Source organism: Lontra canadensis, unplaced genomic scaffold (genome assembly GCF_010015895.1).
Source record: "Lontra canadensis isolate GAN:19392208 unplaced genomic scaffold, GSC_riverotter_1.0 scaffold29, whole genome shotgun sequence".
NCBI classification, from domain to species: Eukaryota; Metazoa; Chordata; class Mammalia; order Carnivora; family Mustelidae; genus Lontra; species Lontra canadensis.
In genome coordinates this window covers 7,770,704-7,795,108 of record NW_022631023.1, presented here as the reverse complement: position 1 = coordinate 7,795,108, position 24,405 = coordinate 7,770,704, and the positions used below count along the sequence as shown (strand labels likewise).

General features: G+C 51.5%; 1 protein-coding gene across 2 annotated transcripts in view; it reads right to left on the bottom strand.

Moving 5' to 3' along the window:
* Positions 1 to 3,649: 3,649 nt before the first annotated feature.
* Positions 3,650 to 24,405, bottom strand: part of VPS26C (VPS26 endosomal protein sorting factor C) — a 41,507-nt gene continuing 20,751 nt past the window's right edge. For both annotated transcript variants that reach the window (XM_032865336.1, XM_032865337.1), the window contains 7 exons: positions 19,848 to 19,991; positions 18,539 to 18,688; positions 12,148 to 12,228; positions 9,211 to 9,285; positions 5,221 to 5,371; positions 4,868 to 5,020; positions 3,650 to 3,874 (listed from right to left, as the gene is read on the bottom strand). In XM_032865336.1, the coding sequence (XP_032721227.1) occupies positions 3,792 to 3,874; positions 4,868 to 5,020; positions 5,221 to 5,371; positions 9,211 to 9,285; positions 12,148 to 12,228; positions 18,539 to 18,688; positions 19,848 to 19,991 (837 nt within the window). In that variant the 3' untranslated portion in view covers positions 3,650 to 3,791. The remainder of the gene's footprint in view (positions 3,875 to 4,867; positions 5,021 to 5,220; positions 5,372 to 9,210; positions 9,286 to 12,147; positions 12,229 to 18,538; positions 18,689 to 19,847; positions 19,992 to 24,405) is intronic.

Sequence of the window (24,405 nt, the reverse complement as noted above, 5' to 3'; positions counted from 1 at the left end):
TAACTTTTTTCTACTCATGCCTTCCCTCCACAGAGCCTTTCCCCAAGCAGTTGTGCTACTTTGTGGTTTTTCACCTCCACACCCCGAGCCCCCACATCCATTAGCTTGGATGAGCCTTAGCATGTTTTCACACAAAACGTTCTCCGAGCTCATGAATGACCGATGGGAATTATGAAGACCCGCTCTGACAGCAGTGGTTCCGGAGGGAGCGTGGCTGCCCCAGGAACAAGATCACGCGCACCTTGGGCGATGGCGGTCTATTCCAATTCTCCCCTGGTATGGGAAGTTGGGGCTGTTCGGGGGGTATCGGGCCAGGGAGTCAGCAGAGCGATGTGGCTTGGGCAGGTCACGGCTTCCCTGTGCCTCAGCTTGCCTAGCTGTGAAGTGGGGATAACAAAACCCCCTCAGAAGGCTACTGGGAGGTCATTACTAAAGGATATTATAGTGGTCTGAGTTGGTCTAGAACATTCCCTGATATTTTCACTTTCCATAAAGGAACTTAGGATTAGACTATGATTTACCTTGGACTTTCGGGCCTTTAAACACTCACCTCGTTCCTAGGCTGCATCCAGCTGCAAACATTTCCTGTCCCATGATTTCATCTTCCTGTGATTCACTTCACCAAAGCCGAGGCAGTCGCTGTGAACAGAGGTGGCCCTGGGCTCCCAACAGCTACGGTGGCATGGCCAACGTGTGATGGCAAAACAGGAGGCGACAACAGAAAAGCATGTCACCGACACAGCCAAGTGAAGCCCAAATGAAGCTGAGCGAGGGCGGCGTGGGCTTTGGTGCCCGTAAAACCTGGCCACACTGAACGAGCTCGCCGGGACAGCGGGCAGGTGTGTGCCAACACGGACAGGTGCCTCCCATCGACAGCGATCCCTTCCGAGGTAATGCGGGTAGCCGTTCCCTCCTCACAGCTTTCCCACAGTCCCGGGACACGTGCCCTTAGAACAGGGCCGGATCCCAAACAACCAGGAATGTTCTTGTAGTTCTCACTTTCACTGGCCCCAAAGGCGTAGATGGCACCTTGGAACCGCCGGGGTCAGCTCCCGAGCCGGGCAGCGCGTGGCCCATCCCCCCAACCCCAGGACGCCCCGTGAGCCCCGTGCAGCTCTTGTCTCCAAACGAAGGATTGAGACGGGAGGCACCACAGTTGTCTTCTCAGGATTTATTCTCAGTACGGATACTTGTCTCCGGGAAAACCAGGAACTTAGGTTTTTTTAATTGCCTGACTAGTACCAGTGGAAACAGCCCATTTTCCTTCCACTAGGGTCTGGGACGTTCTTCTGGGTAGGGCTGGGTCCGGCTCGGTCCTGCGGCCACTGGGCGGGGGGGTGGGCAGTGGTAGCCGCAGGGAGCACTAAACCTACACCCACCCTGGCACTTGGCCAGCTGGCTCCAGCAAGGTTCTGGACCCCTGAGTCTCGAAGTCCCTTCTCGGCCCAGGGGAAAGTCACGAAGATGGGAGGAGTAGTTCCCTGTTCGACACACACGTGTACGTCAGGCTCTACGAGGCACTAGGCCCTGGTTTGGGGCTGAGCTGCCAAGACCCCCAGCAATCCGATGGCTGAAGAAAGTCCCTTCCCTTCTCTCTCCTGTGACAACCCAGGGTGGGAGGTGACCCGTTCTGCTTACACATTGTGGGACTGGGGATGGGGGTGTCCTGATGCTCTGCCATCCCCGACGGCACCGAGCTCCGGCGCCAGCCAGGCCGGGATGCAGGCCTCCTCCTGGTCCAGCCGTGCAAAGGGGCCCCTGTCCTTGCCACAGGACCACACCCAGCCCCAAAGGAGTCGGAAGTAAGTCCCTAGCGGGGTGGGGGGCATGGGTCACGGAAGCACAGCCTCATTTGGGAAAAAGAAGGGGTCATCTGAAAGGGATCGTGGGACCCCAGGTTGTTGCAATCTGTCACAGCCCAAATCCTTGCCAGCACGCGGACGTAATCCCATCCCCCAAAGTTTTAAGAGGACAATTCAGACTCGGACTCCAGACCCCGAGACAGCAGTGAGGCGGCGGAAGTGAGGCCGGGGTTCCACTCCCCACCAGGCACGGGAGCAGGCAGGCTCAGGCCACCGACTGGGCGAATTCTGGCACAAACTCATCGGCTTTTCTACATCTGATTTCTGATTTCCCTCTTGCCTTTGCTCCGGAACTGACAGCACGGCCGAGCGTGGGAGCCAGGCCCCACTTCTGCGGGAGCTCTGACAGCCCAAGGGGGCGGCTGCCCACGGGGCGTTTCCCGAACAGGATACGGTCACGGATTCACGCTTCAGACCCCTTCCTTCCCCTCCCCTCCCCGTCCTCTCGCTCACATGGGAGAACCCGACAACCCCGAGCCTCCGATGGCGGACGGCCCCACCCCCGGCCACACAGCCGGACATCTGTGCTCGCCTTAACCCCCGACGGGAGGTGCTGGCCAAGAAGGGGCAGGAAATGGCAGCCTGAGGCCCTTGTCTGGGCCACTCAGGATCGGATGAAATGAAAACGAGAGCACCACGGCGCTGGCGGGCCTCCAGTTATCAGCTGCGCCCTAAGAGCACTTGTCCTATTTATATCCGTAAAAGCGCTTTACTGAAGAAGTGATACAGCCATGTACCTCCCAAACCTTTGCTCAAAATTCTTATTTAGTTTTTTTTTAATCATCAAAACTGATTTCTACCTTTGTAATGTCCCAGAGAGTACGGACTCTCTGTTTCCCGATACTCTGAACACATCATCAAAGACAGATCACTGCTGACGTCCGGGGAGCATAAAAGGAGATTTATAGACCAGGAACGTATTCTCCGGGAGCCAGACTAGAAATGACCCCGTGAGTAAGTTGTATCGGTTTTACTGGTGGAGCCCCGGGACAAAGCAGGGTCTGAGTCAGGTCTGTTTGCCCTCCGCGTCACATGTCACCAGATGCGGTCCCAGGGCGATGGCAACACGGCCGGGCGTGGGGGCGCAGGAGGTACATCAGCCCGGCCACCTTGCTCAGGGCTGCCCGGGGGCAGGGGCTGTCGGGGAAGGCGGTGTGGCGTGTAAAGCTCACAGCTTATTCCTGAGGCCGCGGCCACCGTGGACCAACCAGATCAGACGGAGGAAACGCGCTGCAACAGGCTCTCTGCACACTGTGAGCCCCGCTGGCTTCACCTCGGGGGCAGGCCGCGCCACTCAGAACCCACCCACCAGCAACAGGTCCTCCTGTGACAGCCAGGAACGCTCTGTTCCGGTTCCCTCAAGTCCTGGAGTCATCGCGAGAGCCGTGGTAGAACTACAGAACAGACTGGAAAATGCCACACGGTTCCAGCGGACGCCGCCCGGCAGCCCTCCTCGGACGGTGCCCACAGACGTCATCGACAACCGTCGGCTTGTCACCGTCCCCGCGCAGCCGCTTTCTGCCAGGGCTCTCAGCTACACCCACGGGCCGGGTGGGGAGGGTTCCCTTTGCCCCCCGGACCCTCACTTCCCAGCCAAGTGCTGCCGCGGTCACAGTTTTACTGCTCCTTAAGAGGCCCGGTGAGCCGGGAGTCAGGGGAAATCGTGCTTTCTGCGAACCGATCTCGCCGCCCCCAGTTAGGAGGTCCCGATGCACTGTAGGGACCAGGTCTGATGAGACGTGCCCCACCGGAAGCGGAAGCCTCGGGGAGATGAGGAACAACAGAGATTGTACTGAGGGGTCGGATTCATTTCTGATACAGAATCACCTCGAAAATAAGCCTATGCTGCTGGCTTCGGCTCCCGTGAGCACCGCCGCCCACGGCATGTCTGCTCGGCCTCACTGGCTGTCCACACCGCCTGCTCCCGGGCTACACCCTGCAGAGCTTCAGCGGAAAGTTCTCCGTGATGAGGTGATCCGCGTGAAGCAGCACGACGATGTTGACCTCAAATTCTGAGAAGAGAAAGAACAGGCATTAGGCTGACCCGGCCCGGCGGCCGACACCCCGTGCCCACTGCACCGCGGGGGCTCCGAGAGGTGGGGGCACTGGGTGCTGAGGGGCGTCCGTGGCCGCATCCCAGGTCCGTCACCCCACGCTTCCAGGGAAACCAGCGAGGACGGCGACACCGGCCTCTGAGCGCCCTTGGTGCGCTTTCTCTGAGCAAATGTGTCTCCTTGCCTTGGGAGAGGAAGGGGGTCTGCTTCCCAAGCACACCTCATTGTCCTCCGTCTTTACTAGAATCTTCTAAAATTCCTTCTGTTCTTTCATACTCTTGCTTTATTTTTCCACTTGTGACTTTCTTTTTTTTTTTTTTTTTTTAAGATTTCATTTATTTATTTGACAGAGAGACACACAGCATGAGGGAGGACAAGCAGGGGAAGTGGGAGAGGGAGGAGGAGGTTTCCCACTTAGCAGGGAGCCCCATGTGGGGCTCGATCCCAGGACCCGGGGATCATGACCTGAGCCGAAGGCAAGGCAGATGCTTAACGACTGAGCCACCCAGGTGCCCCCAGCTGTGACAGTTCTTATTGGAAGAACCTCTCCCTCTCCCCCTGCTTGTGCTCCCTTTCCCTGTCAAATAAGTAAGTAAAATCTTTAAGAAAAAAAAAAAAAGAAAAGAAAAAGCCGGTGGAACGGCGGCCTTCACGATGATCCGCGCCCGCCCTGGACTGTCACGCTGCATCTCTGCCCAGATGCCGCCTGTCCGAGGAGCCTCCCTGACCCGCACGCTCCCCGCTGCCTCGCTCCGCAGCGTTATTGTCCCTGCCCGAGCCGCGCCGACAGGGTGGCTTCTCGGGGAGCTTCTGTTGCGCGACCGGGGACCGAGTGCCCTGCGCTGAGCCGGCCCCAAGCAGACCGGCCTGTCCGCCTCGGGGGCGCTCGGGGGCCCCAGGCTCCCGGGCGAATCGGGCGGGCCCCGGGGCGCGGGGAGCTGGCGCGCTTACCCACTTTGAAGTTGGTGGTCTCCAGCGTGGGGCAGGTGAAGAGCCGGGGGAACACCATGTGGATGGGCACGGAGAGGCTCCGACACACATCCCCGTCGGCGATCTGGATGTTCTGGATCTCCGTGGCGTCCCGGGCGTAGCCTTCTGCACACCCTGCGGGAGGCGGCGCACACGGTGCGGTCGAGAACAGGGGCCGTCCCCACGGGCAGGCCGCTGGTGACACTTCTGCCATCTGCTCCACGGGATCTAGGGCTCCCTCCTCTCTACGTCTCACTTTCTCAGACGCTTCTTGGGATGGAGGGGCGCCCCCTTCCTTCGGCCCCCCACCCCGCCCCCCCACGGGCCACCCTTACCGCAGGTCTCCACGCGGACCAGCTGCAGCTCTATGCTCTTGATGGCGGCCTCCGAGCTCTCCACCACCAGCTCCCCGGTCAGCGGCTGCGTGATGACACAGTTGGTGGAGTTGAGGTGTCCTCTGATGACAAATTTGGGGAGCAAGGCTCTCTGGAAGGAGACAAGGGACGGTGGGAATGGAAGGTGCCAAGGGAACTCACTCCAGAGGCAGGCACCGGGAGCAAAGAAAAACTAAAAACAAAGTTGGGCAATTTTTATAAAACCCGCTGGGCCCCTGTTTTACAAAATGGGAAAAAGGTACAACCGTCCTTCTATCTCCTGTCAAGTCCATGAACGGACTGAATTATTCAACAAGCGCCTGCGGACACCCGGCGCCGCCGCTGCCTGCCCGACCGCCAGCTCCCCCAGAGCCGGCCCGACTGCCTGGGTCAGATCGGGAAGCTCCTTCTCACCAAGCGACACGACCCAGAAACTCCTGAGCAAGCTGCCAGCAGTGTTTACAGGGAACCGGTCACACACACCCCAAAAATGTTTTAAAAGAGAATCAACTGAAAAATGCTCCCAATTAAACAATTCTGAAAAGCCAAGATTCTTCCTTTTATTTCAAGGACATTTAAAGAGAACAATTTTCATCAGTGCTTGACTAAGACCTTCTGGACCTTTCCCCTGTACACCTAGGAACCTGGTCACGGTTAGACGATGATGTTTTTGTGGGACGCGGATCTGAGGCGTCAGAGGCAACTGTTCTAGCACACGTCGCCCAGCTGGTCCCAGGTGCCAAAGGTATGTCAGAGTTTAGAACACCACCGTCTCACAGAAGCAAAATGTGGCCACACATGTGAGCCACAGATGTAATTTAAAATTTTCTAATAGCTGTATTTTTTTTAAAGATTTTTATTTTTTTTATTTATTTGACAGAGAGATCGAGATCACAAGTAGGCAGAGAGGCAGGCAGAGAGAGAAAGTGGGAAGCAGGCTCTCTGCTAAGGACCCTGAGATCATGACCTGAGCCAAAGGCAGACGCTCAATCCACTGAGCCACCCAGGCGCCCCTAGTAGCTGTGTTTTAGAAAGTAAAAGGAAACAGCTAAAATCAACCAGTATATCCTAAACACCACTTCCACATGTGATCAATATTAAAACATTACGCTTATATGCTCTCCCTCTTTGAAATCCAGTCAGCACCTTACACCTATGGCTCAGCTCGGCTCTGACCAGCCACACCTTGAGGGCCAGTGGTCACTGTGGCTGGTGTTTGCCCATCGTTGGCACTGGAACTGGAGAGCAGGGAGCTCTGTCCCTCATGGCCCCAGAGGCAGAGAGGTCTTGATTCAAGTCAAAGAGAAAAGTCTTGATTCAAGACGAAGTTCTAATAACAACGAAAAAGTAAAGTAGCTATTTGTTTGGAAAAATAAAAAGCAGCTGCAATCTCTATTAAAATTCTTTGAGGCAACTGGTGAGAAAGAAAACTTTCAATATCCGGCCGAAGATCCTGACTGAACATTCAATTCACCCTCCCCTCCCAGGGCGTAATGTTAACATAGACAAATAAAATAAACTACACCAAGAAAGTCCATGCGGGACGCCACGAGGAAACACCCCAGTGAAGAGTTTCTGTGCATCAAAGTGCTCAGGGAGGCTCCCAAGAGCTCAGGGGATCATGCCCTGAGGTCGGGGGCACAAGAGTGTCCCCAGCAGGGGGCAGCCCTGAGATCAGAAGTGGCGCCCACCCAGGGAAGGAGCAATCAGTGAGGGGGGCATGAGTGGCCTCTGGAGTCAGCATGTGCCCAGGCTGCCACCACAGCTTTCCTCAAGGCAACTCCCCCACCAGGACACTCCCAAAGCAGGTTGGGCAAGGCAGGGCAAGCGTCCGCAGTCATTTACAGCCACAACGCAGGATGACGCCCTCACCCCAGAAGATGAACTACCAGCACACCCCGAAAGAAAGCCCACAAGGTCAAACACGTGTTCCCCAGCAGCAAAGCTCCTGTCAGAGTGCGTTCATAACCAGAAGGACAGACTCATTCGGGCTAAGGACAGACACTCTAGTCAACAAGGCCGTATGTATTCGATCTTCATCTATAATTATAAGCTGACAACCAAGAATCAACAAACAGCTGAGGAAAATAAAAGCAAGAAAGATGCACACCCTCTGCAAACAGAATAACCAGCCCTAGAGAGAGATGAAGGGCCGTGCATCTGCAGTAAAAGAAGGGGCTATCTTGGAAAAGAAACCGCTTGGGAGATGAATGATGCTCTTGCTGAGGGAAACATGTCAACAGTTGGGCGACATACCAACCTAAGAGTAAACAAGTGAGCTCAAAGACCGTGCCAAGATTCTCCTTGATGCCTCTAAGAAACACCGAGAGAAGTTCACAGAGCTGAAGGAAAGATGGCAGGCGCACTGACTAATTAAAAACCCAAATCTGGCAAGGGCTTTGAAATTCCAGAATGGTAAGGATGGGGGGGGGGGTGCTGGAATTTTCCGGGCTGGGGGGAAGGGAGGAGGAGGAGAAACAGAGGAGCTCACAAATATTTGGGGATCAGATCATCAGTATCACAAGGTACCAGAAAACCAGGGAGCTCCTCTCCCAAGTTCAATGGGCAAATGAAATTGAAGCCAGAAGCTTCCACCTACCTAAACAAACTAGGGTTCAGTGTGAGAGCAAAGGCAGGTGTCTATTAGACACTCAAGGATGTAAGTTCACTCCTCATCCTTTCAGAAAGAATGATTCTAGGATGTGCTCCAGAGGCACAAAAGAATACACTGAAGAAAGAAAAGAAGGTGAGAGAAAGCAGAGGAGAGCAATGACCATGGTGAAACTTCCAGTAATTCAGCGTTGGCTAAATCATGACTGTTTACTTCGGGCAACTACGAAAAATCATTTCTAAGCCAACAGAGGCTTCATACTGGGAAAAATAAAACAGATAAACTGGAACTTAGATTTCAGACCATTTCAACAAAGGAGAGGGGTCTGGTGGGAGGAAAATGCAAAAATGTTACAAACCTTCTGGCAGAAGGTTCTCGTTCTCAGTGTTGTTACTTAAACTCATGAGTGTCTCTGTATGTTCGAACATTTGGGGGTGACTATTAGGAAAACAGAAAAAGTACGTGAGAGGGAAAAGAAGCAACCATAGGATAACAGACCTTAATCAATCAGAGTAAGGGCGGGGACAAAGAAGAAGAAAACCAGTAAAGTAAAGCAGAGACAAGATATAGGGAACAAAACGTCCTGCCAGGAGGTCTTTATAAGACACACTTGATCTGCTCCACTCTCTTCCTCACTCCAGCTCCATCACTAGGTTTTGTGTTCCTGAGATTCTTGGGAAGGAAGAAACACAAACCCACTTAGGGGCATGAGCACTTATGGCGGTGCTAAGAGCCGAGGCCCAGGCGACCACCTGTGCTCCCTGGGTGTTTCCAGTCCCGTTCAAATCCCTGCGAGAGACCAAGCTGACTGGCCCACAGGGGACTTGTCCCCTCCAGTAGATGGACTTTCAGGGATGCCCCCCAGGCCGCACCCCTGTCTCAGCTGTGCCTCCCCAGGCAGCGAGAGGCCTTCCCCACTTGCTGGTCAACACGGTCTGGAGAGCAGGGGGAGAGGCTGCGGCCTCCATGACTAGAGCAGGCAGCCAACTGCGAAGTAACGGTCTGCGGCTCCAAGGACAGGTGTCAGGGGCAGCCAGGGCTCAGGGAGAAGGGCTCTGAGCCCCACGTGTTAGGCCGGGGAGAACGGGGGAGGGGGGCGCGGGGAGCACAGCAGGCAAGTAGCCTCCCCGAGCAGCTTTTTAGAAGCATTCTCCCCCTCAGAACTTACGGAGTTTAAAAAGAAATCAGAATTGAAAATCCAGACTACTTTGGGTATCGACAATAATCCGAAATTTCATCTCAATGACTTGATACCCAAGGGGAGAACTAGGCCACGGGGCGTCCGCGGGAGGCAGCGGCTAAGCGGATACCCCGGCCCGCAGAGCCAAGGGGCGCCGTACCTCTTTGACGTTCTGCAGGGTTTCAGGTGTAATGGTGAAGTCCACAGGACTCGGGGTCAACTTCCCCTTCTGAGGCTAAAACAGGAGGCAAAATCCAAATCAGCTGCTTGAAGCCAAGAGCCCCATAGGCCAAACTCCCCTTTCCCCTTCTAGAGAAACAAAGGGCAGCATAATGAACTGGGAAGGACTTAGTACTCAGACGCAGGTCGTGTGGGGTCCAAACACGCAGTTTTGCCAAAAATCTACATTATGTTCTTTGTCAAATTTCTTCATCCCCTGTGACTCAGTTTCCTCATCTGTAAAATGAGGGGACTGCTAAAAAAAATAAATAAAATAAAAAAAATAAAAATAAAATGAGGGGACTGCTTTCTTAAAAATCTCTTGGGGCCCTTTCGGGTCCAGAAATGAAAAATTAGACCTGAGAACCGAGAGTAGCATTCATGGAAGGTATTTATTTTAAACCCCTCTCTTAGAACAAGAGCTGACACTGAACTAGCATGATGACCGAATCGGGTGCTGTCCCTGTCACTGGTCCCATTTCATAGACACGGACAGTGAGGCGCGGTGAGTTCCCATGGCTTTCTCCAGTGGCCGAGCCGAGATTCAAACCCAGATGGTCCAGCTCCAACGCCCGTGCGGTTAGCCACTCAGCAGTCCACCTGGAAGGCCCGCTCCTCTAAACTAGAAATGTTACCATAATTATGAACGATGGCCCTCGCCACATCACGTAACCGCAGAAGCCACCTGGGCGGCCAAGCATCACCAGGGCCTGCCTGGTGTGGCGCGCTCGGGTGCCGGGACCCACAGACCGGGGGGCTGCGGTGGAGAAAAGGCACTGGCCAACCCACCAAGTTTACTCATTTACCAAAGCACATTCTACAGTATTCTTCTTAACAGGTTCGTGAACACATGCTTTGGGGAACACATTCTTCCTTACAGCATTTAAAGGAATATTTGAGTTGGCAACTGGAGATCACACGTGGTTTGGCCTTCTCTGAAATCATTCACAAAGAACAGGCTTCTTGGGGAGGCTGTGTGTCGGTAAGCTGTTGAGAGGGGGCCCTGGGACCTCTGCCCCGCTGAGTACCCTGAGCTGGCCCCGGGGTGTGGAGCCTGCAATCCTGAGTGGGCTGTGGGCCCTGGGTCGGGGGCCATGGGGTGTCCTCAGCTGTGCCTCCCCAGGGAGCGAGAGGCCTCCCCCACTTGCTGGTCAACAGGATCCAGAAATGAAAAATTAGTCCTAAGATCAGAGAGTAGTGTTCTCGGAAGGTATTTATTTTAAACCCCTCTCTTAGAACAAGAACGTGGAGCCCAGCTCTGGACAGGGAGCTGAATTTGGGCTCACTCTCCTTCACAAAGTTAGAGGCTCTTTTTGCTGAAAACCTAAAAGGGTGTGTCTCTTCTCAGGACTAATCCACATGAAAAATTTTTTTTTCCCTTCAGTTTCAAGACCCTTCATAAAAAAAGGAAAATACCTAAATCACATCATTTCCAAAAAAGATAATTATTTTTAATATTTTGTATGTCACTAAAAGAAACAATGAAATACAGTAATTACTATTAGTAAGAGGAAAACTATAAATGTTGGAAGTCCCAAAAAGTCACAAAAATGATGCAAATAAAGGACATCAGTCATTTTGCCAATCTCATACACAGGAGACATAAGTCTCCCATTTTTCCTGAACCATTACTAAAAGACACCCATGGACATTTCGTAACAGTGTAAAAGAAATGCAACTGCAAATGTTCTACAAACGCCAACCTACCTCACCAGGGAGCTCTGGAGAAGCCCCACTTCCTAAGGCCCGTGGCAAAGACTATGGGACCCGTGTGGGGTCCCCAGGTTGCTGAGCCCCGCTCAGTGCCAACGAAGCTGTAGGCCACACCGGGTACGTGACCCAAGGAAAGCCAGTGGCTCTTGTGTCTGTCCAATCTGGGTGGCACCTCGGACACAGCCTGCAGCCCCACGGCATCCATACACACATCCAGTCTCTGTTCACCTGGGCACCTCCAGGAACCCTAATCTGGCTCTCTCTTGTCCCCAAACTGCTCAGAATTAAATCAAAGGCAGATGGACCACATTCTGAGTCCAGGTGGCTCTTCAAGAAGGGAACCAGGCTGCAGCCCGAGAAAGAGGGGGCAGGCCAGCCCCGAACCAGAGGTGTGGGCACACAGCCCCGGGAGGGCAGGGCAAGGCCTGGCAGCTGCTCCGATACCGGACCTGGAAAGCTCGGGGACACAAAACAGGGGAATCCAGTGCGGTGGACATCTGTCACCACGTGTCACACCTGGGGCAGGCGCTGCCCGTCACTGCTAAGTTCTGCACGATGACTGAGTCGTCGAGCAGATGGGCTGCAGAATGAGGTCTCTGCCTTGAATTCACCCAGATTCACCTACAGCCATGGGGAGGGGGGTCCAGTTCACCTGACATGTGAAAGTGGTTTTTTAAGAACATTCTGTCACGGTAAGATGTGAGCAGAAGGTGTTGGGGGAGGCAACCCACCCTGGCCCCAGGTGTCCCTGCTATCCTTGTCGGGCAGAACAGGACTGTGGGGGCTCTGACCATTCTTTATCTGGGCCGGGCCATGGCTCTGGGCTGTGTTTGCCGCAGCAACCGTGAGGAGGGGTGTGTCTCTCTGAAGCAGACTTGCTCACTGCTCACTTACTCTGAGGGGGGCTCCCAGTGTGGTGCTTCTTGGCTGAGGCATGAGCCCCCCCGGGGGGGTTCTGGGCCTGGGGGAACGAGGCACACACCAATGCTGGTACTCTGACCTGGCCCGGAGAAACAAGGTCCCTCGTGTCCCACCCGGGAGTCTCTTTCTGCAGCAGCCACGACACGGCACCAGGCTGATGTATCAGCTTCGAATTGGGGTAAGATACCAGACCCTACAGAAGATTCCTGTGGCCAAGCACAGAGCCCCCCCAAATACAGCTTACAGCAGAGTGAACGATGAATTCGCAGGTCTTGGTCAAGTCCTTGGCCAGCAGAGACCGCCGCATGTCACAGCGTAGGGTGTACTGCAGGGAGAAGTCGGAGAAGACGTCACGTTAGTGTGATCTGCTTTCATCGTGGAATTATATTGAGAGAGACAAAGAAGTCAATGTACTTTAGGGAAACTTGGTCCAATTACTGTGTTGTTTGAAATTAATATATTTAATAGGGGGAGCCAATGCTCACAGTGAAGGCATTTCTACAAAAAGACCAAAACTAAGAACACTTAAGGTGGTTCCACAGCCTAGTCCCACAGTTGGACCCACCAGTACAAAGGCACAATCTTAGCTGTAACACAGGGAGAGACCGGGGGGCAGGGACCCGATGGGGGCACAGAGCAGAAAGAAGACACCCACAGAAGCGAAAGCCAGCTCCAATCCAGTGGCCTGTCTCACTGCGTGAGCCCTGGCAGATGAGGCAACTCGTCTGGCCTTCAGCCTCCTGCCCTGTAGAAGGGGGATGTTATGCTTCAGCAAGAGCCAAGCGAGATGCTCGCTGTGTGCTGGGCACTCAGCACGGGGTCTGGCGGAGAGCAAGCAGCTCTCGGTAAAGCAGCAGCTACTTTGTCATTAGGAGGAGAAAGCGCTCAGGAAGGACCGGGAGCTCCAGGACTGCATCCGGCATTCCACGGAGCAAGGTAAGGCAGGCAGCACCACACTAGCTTCTAACCTAGCTGTGTTCAGTCTCTATGCCATCCCCGTGCTCATTTTCTGAACAAGCCACTGCGGGTGTACCACCCCCCCGCCGCCCCAGGGAGAGCCGGCTCCCTGCCAAGCCGGCCCCAGAGCTAAGGGCTCTGACCCAGGACGCTCCTTCACACTCCTGTCTGTGGATGGACAGACTGATTGATAACAAAATTCTATAGGGCCATCACGGTCTTAATGTTAACCTTCAAAAAAAAAAAAAATTCACATAACCCATACTGAATAAAGTTAGCTGTTTTTTTAACCATCCAGGTAAAATTTCAGAATTCTGTTAAAAATGATTTGTGGGGCGCCTGGGTGGCTCAGTGGGTTAAGCCGCTGCCTTCGGCTCAGGTCATGATCTCAGGGTCCTGGGATCGAGTCCCACATCGGGCTCTCTGCTCAGCAGGGAGCCTGTTTCCCTCTCTCTCTCTCTCTGCCTGCCTCTCCATCTACTTGTGATCTCTCTCTGTCAAATAAATAAATAAAATCTTAAAAAAAAAATGATTTGTGTATCTCGGACTAAATGCATGGTCGAATCAAGAAGCTACATTATTATGAACAAACTAATACATTATGTGAGAGGTTACTAGACATTTAAGGTACCATCAGGAGATTAAAACACATTTTTAAAAAAATTATTTATTTTTTTTGGAAAATACTTTTTAAACAGAAACATCCCTTGTCTGCAAGGACCTTTTCATATATACACACACACACACATATATACACGTATATGCATACATACATACACATACATATATATATACACACATACCTACACACACACATATATATATATATACACACACACACCCCCTTCTGGGATTTCTACCTGGTCTCCCCAACCCAACAGGCTCAGTGAGGCCTGGTGCTGTCAGATCCATACAGGCATGTGTGCATACAGGTGTGTGTACACGCAGGTGTGTGTACACGCAGGTGTGTGTACACGCAGGTGTGTGCACGCGTAGTACATCTATGTAGGTGTGTATGCCCGGATGTGTTTTGTCGTTCTCCTGCACAGCTCACACGCTGTCTGGCACGGGCGACATTCTGTTCAGGCTTGCCTGGTGTCTCGGATTCTTGTCCCAGTGGGAACTTCCCCTTCCTTGTTTTCCCGTCTGGGGGGGGTGGGGGGGCCCCCCCCCCCCCCCCCCCCCACCGAGCCCTCCTGGGCAGAGCTGCTCCAGGTACTGTTGGGAAGGGTTCTCTCTGCCGGGGGAGCCGGCCCAGGAGATGGTAAGCCCGAGGCGGCTTAACCCAACCATGGCCAGGAAGAGGTCTAGAAGGAGAGCCCTAGAATGAAAGAGGTCTGCACAGAAAGCTGAGCTGGACCCGGACCCAGCTTCTGCTTCCCCTTCCCTGGAGCAGCTGGCTCTGTGGTCCGTGATACTCTTTTTAGGCTAAGGCAGTTTGAGCCAGATTTCTATAACTTGCCAAGGAGTGAGAACAACGGGCATCGACTTCTGGTTACAAAATGTTTCTGAGCACGGAGGCCACCATCAGTCATCCAGGGCAGCTGCTAAGTGACGGTGGGGAGAAAGGTGGCCAGAGAGGAACACGCTGGCATTCTGTTCGGCGAGTGACGTGAATTCTCTCGCATGTAGCATCTCAGTGGATTCTAAGGACGGTCACCAAGAACTCACTGATGCAGCCACTTGGCAAATACATCCTCGGGGCGTTCTACATGCCTGGCACTGTGCTAACGAAGCCTTCAAGCCAAGATCTCATTCATCTCCTAGGAGGAGAGGTCATGAAGGGTGGTTGGGGTCACAGAGGTGGGATTTCAACTGACACCTGCCGGTTGCCAAAACCAGGCTCTGAATCCTTATGCAATGCTGGGACTCAGGCCCGGATCTGCCTGCTGTGAAGTCCTAGATCTTTCCATTTTATCGTGATCTTGTCCAGCGGCTAAGGAGGATCTTGGGGGGGGAGGTCAGAGGGGGTCAGGACGGTCGGACTGAGCAGGGCGCCAGGAGGAGGTACAGACAGGATTGGATCTTAGGACCGTCCGTAAACACAAGGCCAACAGAAAGAAGGACGAAGCGCGTCAGCAGACGTGCAGCAGACTTCTAGAAAGGATATACGCAACTGTGACGAAGAATGACTAGCATCTGGACACATTAATTCTGAAATACGATTCTGCAGACAAGTTGCGACTGCTGTAATGTTGGGTTACAGTATAAAACCTTGCTACTACGGCCGCAAGAGTAGAACAAACTAAGAAAATTTGCCTCCGATTTACATAACTTGTAAAAGAAAAGGTATTTGCACAAAGGGCAACTGGGAGAAGCGGGCTGCTTCTGGTACATGCGATCTAATCACAAAGAAACAAACACAACGTGCCCGGGAAGAACAGGACAAAACAACACCAAGCCTCCACCTACAGAGTGACAAGGAAACCCAGACCCTGCGAGCTGGAAATGTAATACTCACTACGCCTTAAACCCTTTATTCTGTCTTACGGTTTTTACCATTTTTACATTATGTTACTACAATACAATTCAAATCATCCATGTAAAATGTCTTAGCGCCCACATCATTTGAGGAAGAGGATATTACTGGCTTTAGCAACACTTTCTGTCCCAAGAAATGCACCCGTGAATCTTCAGGGAAAGCACGCCAAGCAAGGGTGGCGGGGGAGGGCAATACCCCGTGGGACCCCTGCTGAGGCCAGCCCTGTGAGCCCAGCAGTCGCCATCTGCTCTAAAACAAGGAGGCTAGCAAAAGACCCTTCTAGAAACTGAATGAATGAATCAATGAATGAAACACAGATTTTTAAAAAACCACCATCCTGGTTTCTCTCTAGAGGTATATTTTCAAGGAGCCCCTGGATGGCTCAGCGGGTGGAGCACGTGACTCTTGGTCTCCGGGTTATGAGTTCGAGTTCCATACTGGGTGCAGAGATTACTTAAAAATAAAATCCTTGAAAAAGAAGCATGTTTTCTCAAAAGGAGCAATAACAAATGTGAATACAATTGGGAATGAGAAGGTATTTGAGAATTTTTGTTAATCGGATAGGCGTGAAAGGGCCAGCGTTGACTACACAGGAGAGTGTCCCCACTTTCTGGAGACAGATACTGACATAGCTCACATGATTCTGTAACTGACTTTGAAATGACTCAGGAAAGATAAACACAGATGAAACAAAAATGGCGAAATTCTAATAAATGCTGAATCTAGGTGATAAGCTCTTCTAAATCGGAGGTTAGGATGAGAAGAAATCTCTTCATTTTTAGGAATCTGTGAGATATCTGGGGGGTGGGTAGAGAATTCTAGGTTGTAGCACTCTGAATTAACCCTACCGGGGTGAAACCCAAGGACCAAAACAAAGGTTGGGTCTGGGTGACCATACACTGTACTGAAGAATTCGCCACCTGCTAACGTTCCAACAGCATTGTAAAGAGTTTCCAATTTACACACAACCAGGCAGGACACAGGTACACGGTTTTTTATGCACAGCTGACTCTTAACAATGTGGGGTGAGAGGTGCTGATCCCCGCAAGTCAAAAATCCATGTACCACTCGTGACTTCCCAAAAACTAACTACTGAGAGCCTGCTGTTGCCCAGAACCCTGACGGGTAACACCAACAGTCGATTACCAGGTATTTTGTATGTTGTATGTGTCACATACAGTATCCTTCCAATAAAGTAAGCTAGAGAGAAGAAAACCACAAGGAAGAGAAAATACATTTGCACTCTAAAAGATCCAGGAAAAAGGGACCCGCACAGTTCAAACCCATGTTGTTCAAGGGTCAACTGTACATCTGTATGCCCCTCTTGGCAATATTTGGAAAAGGATGAGATTTCCAATTTGATTTTTTTTTCAAGATTTTATTTATTTATTTGACAGACAGAGATCACGAGTAGGCAGAGAGGCAGGCAGAGAGGGGGGGGGGGAAGCAGGCTCCCTGCTGAGCAGAGAGCCTGATGAAGGGCTTGATCCCAGGACCCTGAGATCATGACCTGAGCCATTATGACACAGAGGCTTTAACCCACTGAGCCACTCAGGCGCCCCCCAATTTGATTTTTTTTTTTTAAAGACTTTTTTTTTTTTTTTAAGTAATCTCTGCACCCAGTGTGGGGCTGGAACTCACAACCCTGAGATCAAGAGTCACGGGCTCTGCTGACTAAGCCAGCCAGATGCCCCTCCAATTTGATTTAAAACAAATTAATTTTTTTTAAAAGACTTTATTTGACAGAGAGAGAGAGAGAGAGATCACAAGTAGGCAGGCAGGCAGAGAGAGAGGAGGAAGCAGGCTCCCCGCTGAGCAGAGAGACCGATGCGGGGCTCGATCCCAGGACCCTGGGATCATGACTCGACCCGAAGCAGAGGCTTTAACCCACCGAGCCACCCAGGCGCCCCGAAACAAATTAATTTCTTAACAAGAACAATGAGCACAGGAGGAAGGCACAAGGAGTATGACCAGTGAAACCCCAATGTTAGTCTCGTCGGTTTCTCATGAACGGACGCTCATGTTATTAAATAAACAGTATTAAAGAGCTACGGTGTCGGGAAAGCAAGGCGATGCTGATTCTGGAGAGAGAATAAGTATGATGTTCGAATGAGACGTTTGAGATGCCGTCAGTCTTGCTAAGAAGGCATGCTGCAGGTAAGGACTGCGGTGAGCGTACCGGGAAGTACTTGGACCTGGGAAGCTGGTCGTTCCTGTCACTTCCTGGGCGCTGTCCAAAGCCCTCAGTGTCCAGATTGCCTGAGACAGGTGCAGCCAGGATGCAGGACTAGACGCGCTTTTTCGGGACGGAGAGACAGCGCCTGCCGTGCGGGATGTCACGCGGCACGAGCGTCTGCTCACCCCATCGTTCCGGCGGCGCGCAGCCCTCGCGCGCGCACAAACCTTGAGTTGAAACTCTCACAAGTGTTTCGGGGATCCGTATTTTTGGAGGCAGGGGAATGGTCTCCTGCTGAGACCAAATTATCAGCGACAACTTCATAAATCAGGAAACTTCCCAACTTTCCGCCCTGCTGCACGTACGCAAGACAAAATGGTTTTGTCTCGCGCGGCAAGGGGAACCCTGCAAAGCTGGTATCACAAAAGTCCCTTTCTTTGCACTGAATAGAGGAGAGGCTCTCTCTCGCCCGCTCGCTCTGAGTCATGACTCCGAACTGCGGTGGAGACAATAGTGGCTGTGAAAGGCGGCCTGGGCCGGCGGAGGTAGACAGGAAGTCATAAATTCACTTCCCCTCATTTACAAGGTTTGTTCAATAAAGAATGCAAGCCTATGTCAGAGTAGTAGCCTTTGGATATCTAACAAAGAGATATTTATACGTTTAAAATAGACAGTGCGGGTGCCCTAGAGGAGCGCGGCCCTAGCTGTCACCGAACACTAACAGCACCCCTCGCGGTGTCAACGTGGCCAGAACAGGGGCCCCAAGGAAACAACAGAATTTTTTAGAAGAAGCTATAGCCAGGGTCCTCCGGGGTTCCTATCCAAAATAATGGCCACACATAAAATGCATTCTGCGAAGCAAAATGAGAAATCAAAACAGAAAATGCACGGGCGGTCTTGGCATAATCATAGTATTAAACTCTTGGGTCCATCTATTAATTCTGCCGCCAAAGAAAGACGGAGCCGTTTTTGCAGAAGCCAAGCCAGGAGATCCACGGCACGGGATTGGGAAACTCTCACCTGAATGTTGACAAACACGCCGTGGTAAGTCTCGTACAGAACTTTGTTGCCCTTCACGTGCAGAGGGAATTCAAAAGGAATTTCTGTTTTGCCGCTAGGAAATTTCCCTGGCTTCACCATTTCGATGGTGCTGTTGATAATCTGGATAGGCTGTGAAGAAAAAGCAATTCGATCTATCAGCATGCACTTTGGGTGCATTGCCCAATTACCACGTCTATTAACGATCTCCCGAAAGACACGAGCCTCGGGCCCTCGGAGCCGACCCTCCCCATGCCCTGGCCGGCCCAGGGCCGAGTCTGCGGCTCAGGACCCAGTGGGCTCGAGTTTTTGGCACAATTACGGTTTGTTCACAGTACCAGATGCTTAGGTGTTTGGTGCACATCCAAAGCCATATTTCCTATCCTTTCCCCCAAAAGCTCATTTGCTGTCCTAACAATCCTCCTGCCAGGCACCCCCCACTGCAGAATGAAGCAGCAGAGGCTGCACAGTCAACGTGCGGGGGCCAGGAGGGCCACCGCCAGAACCCGGGGGTCCTCACCAGCCCGTGGGTGCTTTGGACCCCATCCACGGGGAGGAGCGGGCCCGTCCTCGGTCCTGTGCGCCTCCGGGGTCCACTGGGACCCACCCAAAGGCGGGTCTCACCCCTTAACTAGTTCACGTATTCAAAGCCTTGGTTTGGCACCACTCAGAAAGTCTACCGCTCTGAAGTGAGCCTCTGAGGGCTTCTGGAAGAAAACAGGGAGACGGGGAAGGCCCTGAATCTGAATGTGGTTCCTGAGAACCCTTCTTTCCTCTGACCTCCTTCCCCCTCGAAGCTCACAGTTAATACGTCCCTCCGGAAAAGGAAACGCTAAGTATAGAAAAAGAGTTTATATTCTGGAACACATACCTCTACCCAAGATGACAAAAAGGAGGGAACGGCCACGGCTCTATCCGCGTCTTACCGGAGCGTCAACTCCAAGAGCTACCGCGTGCACCGTCCCAGCAACGGTTTTGGATTTGGAAGGGCAGTGCCAGAAGCCACAGGCACTTCTCAGGAGGGCTCTGTTCTCTTTAAAGGCTGAGTTTAGAGCACTTACAGTTCTCCTAATCCTATCTTATAGGAATAAAAACAGGCAGACTTGCAACGGAATATATTCAGAGGGAAAATATCTGAATATTTCTGCAGTTTGATCAGCAAATATTATAAGCAGGACCACCGCTAGGCCTTGCAAAACATCCACAGGTAAAAATAAAGCCAGAAAACAAGTAAAAACCACCACACGCATCGGGATAACGAACTAAAAATGTGCAACGTCAGTGCTCTTACCTTAACGGAATTATAGAAAGCCTCAAACACTCCCACGCTCTTGGCACTGAGCTGGAGGTTCACGCTCCCTTCCACTGTCAAGGACACTCCCTGGTGTTGGATTGAATCCTTCCCAGATATGACCACCACGCCTGAGAGCACTTCCTAGGAGAGCAGAGAGAGCCACGCAGTCAAATTAAGACGTTTTTGCATTCACCTTGTTTATGAGCAGAAGTAGGTCGCCTTAACGAGCAATTTGTTCAAAGGTGCAGACAGTCACTGAGCCACGTAGTACAGACCAGAGACCCAGACGCTGGGATGGAACAGCCTCAGGGAGGAACTGAGGGTACAGGGCGGGGACAGACTGCGGGGGAGCACTAGGGGGAGTGGGCGGGGGAGCACTAGGGGGAGTGGGCAGCAGATCTCAGGCCATCGCCACCTGCCCCACAAATGATTCCACAAAGGGCAAGGAGCTGGGTCAGAGGCAATCGGCAGATTCATAGCCCCACTGCACACAACTATGTATAATGACCTCTTCAGAAAGAATACAATAAAATCCTTTCCTTTGGGTTCTTTCTCAGTTATGCTAAAATGACTAAGGATTTTCTTTTTTAAATTTATTTTTTATTTTAAAGACCTTATTTATTTATCTGACAAAGAGAGAGAGACAGTGAGAGAGGGAACACAAGCAGGGGGAGTGGGAGAGGGAGTAGAAGGCTTTCCACAGAGCAGGGAGCCCGGTGGAGGGCTCGATCCCAGAACCCTGGGATCATGACCTGAGCCACCCAGGAGTCCCATGACTACGTGTTTTCAAGTGCATAACGTACCCCAACTACTGGCTTGGTCCTCTCTCTGCCAAGGAAGCCTCACTGAGGAGGGGTCTAGAGCTTGTCCATGGAACACGTGAGGGCACCCCACCACTTTTGCTAAGTCTTCCCCGTCTCTCCACAGCCCGGGTCACTCTGCAGACACTCAAGCCCAGATTTCCCCGGATCATAAGTCATTTAGGAAAGATTTCACAACAGATCATCTATTCATCTATCTGAAGATAATTACAGAGTGACAGAATATGGACATTATCCTCTCTCCTGGATGGCAGTCTCTTCCTGTCACCAATTGGCTATGGGGGTTTTGGGTGGAGAAGGAAGTTCAGGAAGATGACAGTGTCCTCCGGAGCGGAAAGAGAATCCATAGAAAATTCAAACAACATGTTTGTGAAAATGACCTTCAGAAATGTAGCACGACTGCTGTCAAATGGTAATATGATGGCAGAAAATTACTGACAACCAAACCAAAACCAGAAAAACAGCAAAATTAAAAGGGGCCTGCAGATCAAAGCATTAAAAACCATCTGTCCTATTGTTGTTTAAATCTTTTTATTTCCTCTAGTCATCCAGTGAAAAAACTTTTACCAAGTTCTCACAGTATGAGGAATTTGGGGAGCAGGGAGTAGTCTGTGTCCCTTAAATGTGCTAAGTATTTGTCTTTGTTTCCTACTCCCCCATAAAAAGTGCATAAACAAATTTAAATGAAAATTCCTCTGAAATAATTTGACTTTTAAACTTAATTAAAATTAATTCTATTACTTCTTGTATAACCCAAATTAAATAGAAGTCTAAGTTTTAAAAATTTAAATTCACTAGTATATTTTTAAAAATTTACTTGACCAGTGTGTCCCAGAATAAAATGAGCCAAAACAATTGCCACGAACTTTATCACTTGTGCAACACAGAGGCACTCGGGACACTCTGCTCCTATCAAATCACATTTTCAGTTAATCTCATGGGAACAGGATCCAGGCTGACCACTGACTGGCATATTATAGTCGTGACATCAATACCACCTTTCCTTCCCTGCTCCCCATGTTATAAGAAGGAAGCAGAGTACCCTGGAAGGAAGCAGAGTAAATATTTTATGACTCAGGGGACTCTTTTGTCATTCTTTGATTCAATTAAGAAAGAGTAAGTAGAGGGGCTCCTGGGTGGCTCAGTCAGTTAAGCATCTGCCTTTGGCTCAGGTCATGATCCTGGGGTCCTGGGATCAAGCCCCGCATCGGGCTCCCCCTGCTTCTCCCTCTCCCTCTGCCCACCATTCCCCATGCTTGTGCATGCTCTCTCTCTCTTACTCTGTCAAATAAATAAGTAAAATATTTAAAAAAGAAAGAATATAGCAGAAATACAACATTAATAAAGTATTTGTTGGTAAGTTTGGCAGGTCTGTTCAATCCCCACCAACAAAAGAGGGATATGGAATTTGTCCCAAGTGTAGCCCAAGGAGCCAAGGTACAGAATTTCTTCTTCTTATTTATTTATTTATTTACTTATTTATTTTTAAGAAACAGAAGATAGTTCAACAAAGAGGTAAGGCTCATAGTGACAGGAACCAATTCTTTTATTTGTTTTTCATAGAAAGGTAATTGACATATAACACCTTATTAGCTGTAGGCACCCCAGACAATGCTTGATTAACTCTGGCAAAGGAGCACAGAATGAGCTTGAATAACTAAAATTAGGGGGAAATTCAAGGCCTCGCCAAGAACGTACCCCTCCCCCTGACTTATGTCCAGGACTCGCAACAGGGAGAAGGATGATGCTGATATATCACCCAATGTCATTAGCAGTGGTCGCTCATAGACTCTGGGACGGGAGCAAACCCCAGAAATGATGCACAAAATCGCATGCACAGGTCCTAATTTTTAGAAGAGGCCTGGCTGTCGTCACAGCATCAAGGGGGCCCTGGGCCTGAGAAAGGCCAAGAAATGCAGGCTTGAGTGATGCAGGCCCCACGCTTGCACACGTAGAGAAGACTCGAGGGGACAGACCCTGCTTTGGCTGGCACAGCTCCGCTGACGGGGACTCATGGCCGTGCCATCTGTCACAGCAGCACAGCACAGATGTCCACGGCCACTGCAGGCCGGACACCTGCCCCTCTGTGAGGTGACATGCTGCACCCCAGCTCGACTGTGGCCCAGAGAAGCCAGGTCTGGAGAAAGGCCTAGAACAGCTGTCTCAGGCCGCACACGAAAGCTCAGGCCGGATCAAGCTCCGAGAAGGTAGTGACCACACCCACCTCAGCCACACCGGATTTCTGGGCAGAAACTACCCCAAGTCCATTCAGACACCTCATTCTTCTCGAAGGGAAAAAGGCCACTACCAAACAACACAAACTTTTTCTTTTGTGTTCCCCGGAAGGAAATACCAAACCCGTAATTTGGACTCTGGGTTTGAAGATGGTGGCGTCAAGTCAGCATCCCCGCTCCAGCTTCCTGGAAGTCGCCCAAAAGAATAAGAACTAAAACCCACAGACTCCATTTTTGGTGAAGCAAGGAGACAGGGGAGGACCGTGCCAAGGAGGAAGGGCTGCTGAGGAGCAAAGACCCCGCAGGGCGCGCGGTAGAAGCCGAAACAAGGCCCCGCGGCTGTGCAACTCCGCTTCCGGAGGGTGAGGGCACACCTGGGAGCAGCAGCCCTGGCCGCCAGCTTGGCTGGAGCTGTCGGGAGGTCTATGCGGGAAGCACTGGCAGGCCATCCCACTGGGAAACCTTCCCCAGCGGATGAACGGTAAAGGATGAAGAAACTCACACATCAAACCTCAGCCAGCCTGGTCGAGGGATAAATTCAAGGCCTACAAGAAGAGACATAATTGATGTAAACGTGAGCGAGGGAGGGATGAGAGAAAAATCCAAGCAGCAGATGATGAATCCACACAAGACCGATCATGTCGCTCTTCTACTTCAAGGGACTTTATGGTGCTCCCCATCTCACTCAGGGTAAAGGCAAAGTCATTTCAATGGCCTACAAAGGGGTTCCGTCCCTCCTTTGACCGGTCTGGCCTCATCTCTTAACCTTCCCCCTCAGTCACTTCATTTCACTCCTTCCTTCCTCCCTGGCACCCCTCCTAGTTTCTTTGGTGCCTGCAAATTCCAGCCTCAGGGCATTTGCACATTTCTTCCCTCAACCTGGATGCTCGTCCTGCAGGTACCCACATGGCGTGTGACAAAAATTCTCTTCCTAGAGCCTTCCTAGCGCTCTTTCTCAACCAGGCCTTGACTTCTGGACTTCCACGTTCATCTCTGCATGGTCCAACTGTAGCAAGAATTCTGCTAGTTGCTTAAGCTGGCCCCCATATCTGATCACCCTTGCTTGGGTTTCTCATCCTCCCCCAGTGCCCCATTTGAGGTTGTCACCCTGGCCTGCCTTCAGCAAGAATCCTGTTGGGTTGGTTTAGCCAGAATCTGCTCTTAGACTTTGAGCCCAATGTCTCCTCTGTGTAATTTTCCACACACTGATGCCTCCTTGCCTGTACTCAGAGTTAAGACTCCCTGCTCAGTGGGGAGCCTGCTTCTCCCTCTCCCTCTCCCTCTGCCCCTACCCCCAATTCATGCTCGCTCGCTCTCTCTCTCTTTCTAATAAATAAAATCTTAAATACTGAAAGGGTAAATGAATCAGGAATGGTCAAGAAAAGGACAGATTTTAGTAAAATTATTCTACCTCGAAAAAGAAAGAATCCTTTAGGAGTCAGGCCAAAAGATAAAGTCACTCACCAGAGGGGAGAAAAACCAGACATTTCCATAGCAAGA